At 33.4% G+C, this 8,831-nt stretch overlaps 2 protein-coding genes across 2 annotated transcripts in view; one reads left to right on the top strand and one right to left on the bottom strand.

Annotated features, from left to right (window-relative positions):
- Positions 1-343: 343 nt before the first annotated feature.
- LOC116007943 (delta(12)-fatty-acid desaturase FAD2-like) lies at positions 344-6,423 on the bottom strand. Its single transcript, XM_031248602.1, has 5 exons — positions 6,309-6,423; positions 6,023-6,133; positions 2,981-3,252; positions 1,358-2,258; positions 344-581 (listed from the first exon to the last, which is right to left on the bottom strand). Exons 3-4 carry the CDS (start codon positions 3,212-3,214, stop codon positions 1,377-1,379), a joined length of 1,116 nt encoding a protein of 371 aa, XP_031104462.1. The 5' UTR covers positions 3,215-3,252; positions 6,023-6,133; positions 6,309-6,423; the 3' UTR covers positions 344-581; positions 1,358-1,376.
- A 1,993-nt stretch (positions 6,424-8,416) lies between these two features.
- LOC116007944 (11 kDa late embryogenesis abundant protein-like) overlaps positions 8,417-8,831 on the top strand; it is a 5,820-nt gene continuing 5,405 nt past the window's right edge. The window contains exons 1-2 of the mRNA XM_031248603.1: positions 8,417-8,506; positions 8,647-8,820. Of these exons, the coding sequence (XP_031104463.1) occupies positions 8,417-8,506; positions 8,647-8,820 (264 nt within the window). The remainder of the gene's footprint in view (positions 8,507-8,646; positions 8,821-8,831) is intronic.

Here is an 8,831-nt window from a genome sequence, read left to right as displayed (position 1 = left end):
CAAGTAAGAGGCTAATTGGATAATTTTAATTAGTTTGATTGTTGATTTAGTAAGTATAAAACTAAGTTATCAATTTGACTTTTTTAATAGAAGTAGTTTATAGACATTTTTTATTTGAGACTAATTAGCTAGGGACAAAATAAGATTTAATTAGTGCATATTTTCAATAATAATTGCAAGTTTTTCACGTCATCAAAACAAAACTTTATTATATATTGTTGTAATAACAATGCACATTAGCTTGGTATAGATCAAAAGAAAAGTTGTAGAGAGAAAAATTAAGAGACAAAGCAAGAAAGATCTTATTCATCATCACTCAATCATCCTAAGATACACATACATATATACAATACAAAAATTATAATAAATGGCATACATAATGAGACATGAATACGTCCATTATAATTGTTACAAATTACATCCATCATTTATTTTATCTATAACAACAACAACAACAACAACAACAACAATAACAACAACAACAACAACAATAATAATAATAATAATAATAAGTAACCGGCGGTACGTGTGATTGAGTGGGAGAAACTCGTTCCATTTTTTTTGGGTGTTTGTTACTTCTCCTGCAAGGACAGATCATTTCAGAACTCATGATGCAAAGTTTATTCAACCGCGCGCAACCAATATATCTAACACGTACACATTATAAACAAAACGGCATATATTTGTAGGGCGTTTGGTTGGGGAGGCAGGGAATTAGGAAGGAAAAGAATTGTAACTCGATGGAAAAAGAATAAAGTGTGAATTTAAACATTAGTTGTTAGACATGAATATGATAATGATTGAGAATTGAAATGGGAGAAGTGAATAAAGACTAAAATGTCATTCTATAATAGAGTTAATTCCAGAAATAGTCCTTCGACTATTGACTTTTACCAATTTTTGTCATCGACTTTTAATTTGACCAAAGTGATTGTAGTAATATATAAAAGGCTCAAATATTTGATTTTACATTTTTGCCCTCAATTTTAACACTTCTTTAACATAGATTTAGCATAAGGATCAAAATTGGTACAAAATCAATAGTTAAGGGACCAACTTTGGTCAAATTAAAAGTCGAGGACAAAAATTGGTAAAAGTCAATAGTTGAAGGATCATTTTTGGAATTTAATAATAATAATATAATAATAAAAAGAAGAGTAAATTAGTCATTTCCCATAGAATTACAATTCCAAAGTGTGGAATTGCGATTCCCCCAACCAAACCATAGAATTGTAATTTCATGGAGGCAATTCCAATTCTATGGAGTTTGTTAGAAATGGAATTAAAATTCCATCATACCAAACACCCATTAGAACAACGATCGAAACATTGCAACAAGAAAACAAGAAACTCGTACCTTTTTTTCCCCTAACAATTCAAAGTTCATTATTGTACCAGAAGACACCCTTGTTCTTGCCACCATTATCATCATCTGGCTCAACATAAACACACTCCTTGGCTTCCCTAAACATTGCGGCAAAGATGGGCGTGGCATCAAACTGATAGTACTCGCCCAGAACAGGCTTGATAGCCATGGTGGCCTCCATTGCATGATAGTGAGGGATGGTGGGGAACAAATGGTGCGCTACGTGAGTATCCGTGATGTTGTGTAACACCTTGCTGAGGAGAATCCCGTAGTCTCTGTCCATTGTGGAGAGCGCGCCCCTTAGCCAATCCCACTCCGAGGAATTGTAGCGTGGCAATGACGCGTGGGTGTGGTGTAGGTACGTGATCAAAACAAGGAACCCGTTCACGATGAGTAATGGGAAACCGTAGACACAGAAAACCCACGCGACCCCCTTGGCTGTGGCTAGCTTATACAGCACAAAGGTTGTCGCGAAGACCCCAATATCAGAGACGATGATTTGGATGCGCTCGCGGTCTAAGTACATAGGGGAATAAGGATCGAAGTGGCAAGCGAGGCGGGGGTATGGTCTGCCAGTGGCGTTGAACATCAAGTATAAAGGAAACCCTAAGGTAAAATGGGCAAATAGGAAAAGCGCTCTGCCTTGTGGGGTGTTTTGACACTTGGCATACCAGAGGACATCAGGCTTTTGCTTGGGGATAAAAACCTCATCCCGCTCAAGGGAACCAGTGTTGGAATGGTGACCGCGATGGCTATATTTCCAGGAGAAGTATGGGACAAGGAGGGCGGAGTGGAGGATAAAGCCAACAGTGTCATTTAGCCACTGGTAGTCACTGAAGGCGTGGTGGCCACACTCATGGGCAATGACAAAAACTCCAGTCAGCACACAACCCTGGTCATGTAGAAACCGTGTAAGCTTGATGTTTATTCACAGCAATGAAGCAAAATATATAGCTGATTGGGTTAGAAGGTATTAGTTGATAACATTAAGTGATTGTAGAAATATGTTTGGTAAATTAGCTGTTAGCTGATAGCTTTTGATATAATTTATTTTCCCTAATTGAAAAGATTGCTTTGAGTAGCCTTTTGAAATTTAGTATTTTATAGTTACAAAAAGCTTATTAACCAAACATTTATATTGATTTTTAACCAAATCAAACAACTAATAATGGTCAAATAGGCCCAAATTGACTGATAGACTAATTATTTACCAAACAGGGCCCATAGGCTATGTTTAGTAAATGGTTGTTAGCTGATTAGATTAGAATGTATGATTAGTTGATAACATTAGGTGATTGTAGAAAGGTCTTTGGTAAATTAGCTGATAGCTGTTTAGTATAATTTCTTTTCTCAAAAAACTAATTGAAAAGGTTGTTTTAAGTAGGCTTTTGAATTTTAGTATTTTGGAATTACAAAATATTTATTAAACAAACACTTATATTGCTTTTTTAATCAAGTCAAACAACTAGGTCAAATAAGCCAAAATTGACTAATAGGCTAATTATTTACCTAATAGGGCCATAATAAAAACCAGTTATAACAACTTATACAAAAACTAAGCAAGCTAAAAGAATATGCTAGAATAAAACATAGCAGAACAGTAAGTGTAAATACCTGGCAGATCCAGTAAAGCGGCCAGGCCAGGTAGGAGAGAGGGTGTGGGAGGAGATGGAAGTAGTTGGTAGCAACGTAGTAGAGGAAAGAGACAATTATGAGGTCGTAAACAAGATAAGAGAATGAGCGGAGGACAGACCGTTGGAAACAATGGGGTGGAATTGCTTTCTTGATCTCACCTAAAGTAAAAGGTGGTTTAGCATATGGAGCATGCTGAAGATCATGTTTAGACATCTTGCCCTCACCGGGTACAGCTATTTTGCCTATTTTACCTGCAAAAAGACAAATAATTGTCACATAAATTGCAATATAGAGAGTTGGTATAGTTGGTACTTTAGACCAAAGAAGACCTATAATAAAATTAAGAGTTAATTCCATTTTTATCCTAGTTTTATCGGTGACAGTCTATTTTAGTCATTTTTTTATTTAAATATTTACATTCGATCCTAGTATTATTGTGACATGACAATTTTTGGTCTTCCGTCAATAAAATCGTTGAAATGTCGTTATATATACAATGATATGCTTTTTTTTTTTTTGAAAAAATCTGTAATTGAAGAACGAAATGCCTTTGTATTTAACGGTATTACAGCTGTTTTGTTGATGTCACAATAATATTAGGACCAAATGTGGATGTTCATGTCACAATAATAAAAAATGACTAAGCCTAGGATCAAAAATAGAATTAACTCTAAAGTTAAAATACAAAAGGGAAAAGGGTCAAATAAATTCATAAACTTTACACCAAAAGTCAATTAGGCACCTAAACTTTTTAAATTTGCAATTAAACTTTCAAACATTTTATTTTCGATCAAATAAGTCAAATTTACCGGTAACTAACAAGTTACCGGTAAAATCTTATTGGAAAACATCACCATCGACTAAAAGGTCGCCTTCTCATGGTCACCTTCTCTAGCGAAGGCGACCTTTACTAGTCGCCCTCGCCGGAGAATGCAACCTTTTGTATGCGTGGTTGCATGCACATGTGACTACTTCACATCAATTAAATGTACTCCGTAATATTTATTTAATGTTCATGGCCCACTAGTTTAAAAAATTTTAGGCAAGAGAATCGTGTATATATATCGGAGACTGCATGTTCAGCTATAAAGAATTATTATAACCATACAATCAAACGAAATGAATGAGATATTTTCATAGAATATCCTATATCCAACATTAGTGTGACAAATGAACTCAAAAATATTATATACTGTGTAGTATCTATGCATATTCGATAAGAGCAATTATACCTGTAATTTTGTAGAATTTTTTTAGATCTTTAAAGCACAGTAATTGATTTTATACTAATGTAGAGTTTGGTGTTTTGCCAAAATTTTCTCCTGCAAAAACTAAAAACTCGAAGTGCGTAAGTGGAGCGCACTTCGCGCTCCCAGTTGGTGGCCACTCTGACAAAACAACGGTTACTTTCCCTTTTTCAAAAAAAAAAAAATTGACCATCTTTTTCTTTTCTACTTTTCTTTTTCTCTTATATTTTTGTTTCTCCTACATGATACCTTAAAAAATTGTGTAAAAATCTAACAGATGTAAATACTCTAACAACCATACACGTTTCACAAAGCATGACCACCAAATTTATGTGGGACTCGAGCAAACTTTGTTGGATGAGGTCATTTGGGAAAGAAACAACTATAGTTATTTAATATATGCCAAAGAAAAAATAGAGTTAATCAACTAAACATCCTTTTTTCTCAATAGGTAACATCAGAATTCATAGTTGTCAATGACAATACATTGTCATGTCGATTGTCTATTAATTAACAGAACAATAATTTGATAATGACCTTATGGTCAAGTGGCATGCATGTAGTGACTTTTCCAAATGAGATATCAACTCTAAGCAAACCAATCAACCCCATACATGATCTAAGAAGTAGACAATAGCCATAAATAATACTCCGTAGTATCAATATCAACTAGTCCATCATCATAATATAAAGCAAGATAATCATGCCAAGTAAATCTTCAAGGTTGCAAAAACATATAAAGCAAGAGAATCATGTCAAGTACTTATCTTCAAGGTTATAAACATCGCTAGGCGCTCATTTAGCATTCGTTTAAAAAAAATTAAAACGTAGTAATTATAAACTATTTTTTTTTGAAAATAAATTATAAACTATTTTATGCTTTAATAGTTAATTAGTTAGTACTAAAATATTAAATATTAATTTAAAAACATCTAGAATATTAAATTGTATAAAGAATATTTAATTAAATAATCAAAATACAACACAAAGTCATAACTCACAAAGTTTTTTTTTTTTTTGAAAACCACAAAGTATTAATATTAGAGTACTTAAATTTTTCATATTACATTTTTTTTTAAAGTTTGCGACCGATTTGAACAATTTAGGGTTATATTACTAAAAATGACATTGATTTGACCAAAATAATTCATTAGTGATTTCGGGTGAAGTTTTTGAGGCAAAATAGATTATGTGGAAGTGAGAGAAAGGAGAGAGAGAAAAGATGAGGGTGTTGCGGGAGGTCCCCTTTTTGGTCGGCTATGGTGGTTCCCGCATGGAGCATTCGGGGTCCACATACAAGGAAAATATTAGAGTTAGTTCTTTTCATTCGTTGCCATGATTTACTTCCAGCAATATAAGGTTGAGGATTGACTTTAATCTGATACTGAACTTGCTTTTTACTAGGCAAAAACAAAATCAGGCATTTAACATTGTAGCAAACAATTAAAAAAAAAAAAAGACAAGAAATTATGATGCTGTGGAAGAACAATACTCTTTAACAAGCTAAGTTCAGACAAATAAAGAACAAATAATTCCCAATTAAAAAACTTCAAAATTAAAGAAGAACAGCTGAAACTATAACAGATAATATATACTGAAAACAGCAATAAACGATAGATCTATTAAAATCCAAAACACATTGAAATCGGAAATCGGTTACATATTCATCACTCTCATGAATGCATGATGCAGATGCAAACAAAACCGTTAGGTCCGAGAATATATGCACATAAATACGTAGAGATACACGTAGAGCGCAGTAGAAGAAATGAACCTCAAGAGATATTTCCGCTCCTTCTCTCTACCTCACTGAGCTCCTTCCGAGAAGAGTGGCCGTAGAATCGCGGAGACACAGGTATTTATTAACCTTTTCTTCTGCTGTTGTCTGCTTTGTGTAATAATAATACTAGTTAGGACCAAAAGTGAACGTTATATAAAAATAAAAAGGATTAAAAGTGGACTAACACACACCTATAATTTAAGACAAAAAATAGAATTAACTCATGGAATATATGTTGCAATTGCATGTTGAGATAGGATTGTGGATCGAGGCTTCTTACCTTAAAAATCATTTTTTCAACCTCTCTGATAATGACGTTAACCACTCCCTCCCAATGAAAGAAGTTTAAATTTATAATATCTTTGGTAAATATTCACGGCTTGCGCTTGATGAATTGGGGTTATGATTCAAAAGTTAGTTTAATTGTAAGATGGTGTAGCCTATACAGATGGGTTTACAAGATTTTATGGTGAAGAATAAATTGAGTTAGAGTGCCTGCAGGATTGATAGATGGTTTTGCAATATTTTACGTACTATATATGAAGTTTGTGGGTTGCTAGGAATGATGAGTGTAATTCTCATATATTTATGAGAAAATTTCTACAAGTTGTATTTATATATTTAAAATGACACTTTGAAGATAATTATAATAATACCATATAATATATATTTAAAATAATATTTTGTAAATAATTCTAATACCATATTATAATCATTAATTTTTGTACATATAATAGATTTAAAATTTTTATAAAGCATCTAAATTTTTAATTTTTTAAATAATTTTTGCACAATTCTTTTAGGGATGGCAATTTGTCCCATCCCCGACGGGGATCTCCGATCCTCGCCCTGGCGATGGAGACGGGGATGGAAAAATGTTTCGGGGACCAGGGACCGAGGACGGGGATACCGCTCCCCGCCTCAGCTCGCCCTATCCTGTCCGCGAATAATTTTATATATATATATATATATATATATATATAATTAAAAATTACACTAATTTAAAATTTTGACTAAGTGTTGTTCGAGGACGGAGAATTTCCGTTGCCACTTAATTTTCTGCGGAAATGGGAATAGAGACTATTTCTCAGAATTTTAAAGATGGGACGGGAGAGTATAATCCCCGTCTCCATCTCACCACATTGTCATCCCTAATTCTTTACCTAGGTACTTGCATTTGCAATTTACAAAATATTAAATGTAGTCGATCCGAACATTCTGATGTCTTTAATAACCATTTCTTGGTAACGATTAATTTCGATAAAAAAATTAGTGCCATGCTTATATATAATCGATTAATGTAAATGTTTTGAAATATAATACCATATAATATATATTTAAAATAATATTTTGTAAATAATTCTAAACGTGTGCTGATACAAAATGTGTAAACTGGTAGGCACTATATGACTCATTTAAAGGAATATTTTGTATTACAAGGTGGATCATGTTGCATGATATAATCGTTTACGTATACTTGTCATAAATAACGAAGAAAAATGATAAATGTATTGCCAAGAAGTAAAACAATAATTTTTTATTTTGAAATAAAGTAAAACAATAATTGATCTTTTATGCATTTGAGTATTTTATTTAATAAAAGTTAAATTTCGCCGACTTAACTGATGATAAAGATACAAAATGTTGTACGAAAAATACACACATTATTGCTCTTAATCAATCCAAAGGGTAGCTCAAGAGACAAATTTTTTTTTTCTTTTTGAGAAAAAACTTTGGGATAACTTGAGTTTAATTCTCATATAAGTGACAATTTTCTTTAGGCTAACTTCTATGCCTTTCGGAGTGGACAAGAATTAAAAGAGATTAAGAGAAAATGAGAAATACTCGACATTCATAATCACTATTAAAATGTATATTCTAGAAGAAACATACAATAACAAAATATCACATAAAATAATCCAACTTAACTAATCTATAACTAATTAGGTAAAACAAATAAAACCAAAAATAACTCACATAAAAATCAAACTTAAAATGTATAATCATCAAACAAATCATTCGACCAATTTAATCGAGTTTCTCCTTTTATCTGTAGAGCTCTAGTTTCTCCTTTTATCTGTAGAGCTCTCATCTCCATACAACCGTGGCATGCAAAACAATATATATGTATATAAGATAAGGAACGTTTAGGAGGCTCCACGCCTACCCATTACAATCAACGTGGCATTGCTCTGCTCATTTCAATCATTAATTAGATAGCATTCACTATTTTATTTTATAAAAAAGAAACAGATTGATTCAACCAATACGACATCTTACATTTCGTAGCTACCTATTTAAACTCGCCAAAGACAATCTCTAGTTTTAGTAGGAAATCTGAAAAACACAAAAGCAAAGAGGTTTAGAAGAAAATATACAATTAGCAAAATGCAAGCAACTAGGGAGGAGAAGATGGATTGTGCTACAGCCTCAGCCAAGGGTGGGAGGGAGAAGACCACAGTCATCGTACAAGAACAGGTTTAGTTTCCTTTTTCTTTTATTAAAGACTCTATTGCATTGTACTATCTGTTCATATATACTTCTCAACTTATAGAAACACAAAGATTGGACTTGTTTTATTTGCTTTTCATTCAAATTATTGTGTTAATTTTGGATAGGCGGAGAGGGTGGCGGGTTGTGATCCGGTGCAGAAAGAAGCGGTGATGCGGGAGAGAGACGCGGCGGCGCGGGAGAGAGACGCGGCGATGCGGGAGAGAGAGGAGATGCAGTACAACGCGGAGATGCACAAGCGGGAAGCTCAAGACGCTGTGGGGCGGGAGAAAGATGCCCGAGTCGCCGCGAT

Source organism: Ipomoea triloba, chromosome 16 (assembly GCF_003576645.1).
Source record: "Ipomoea triloba cultivar NCNSP0323 chromosome 16, ASM357664v1".
In the NCBI taxonomy this organism is placed as follows: Eukaryota; Viridiplantae; Streptophyta; class Magnoliopsida; order Solanales; family Convolvulaceae; genus Ipomoea; species Ipomoea triloba.
This window is presented reverse-complemented; position numbering and strand designations above follow the sequence as displayed.

Coding starts and splice junctions, on each gene's coding strand:
- LOC116007943 (XM_031248602.1), bottom strand. CDS start 3,214: ATGTCTAAACATGATCTTCAGCATGCTCCATATGCTAAACCACCTTTT. Junction 2,259..2,980: donor CGCTTTACTGGATCTGCCAG/GTATTTACACTT, acceptor CTACATGACCAG/GGTTGTGTGCTGACTGGAGT.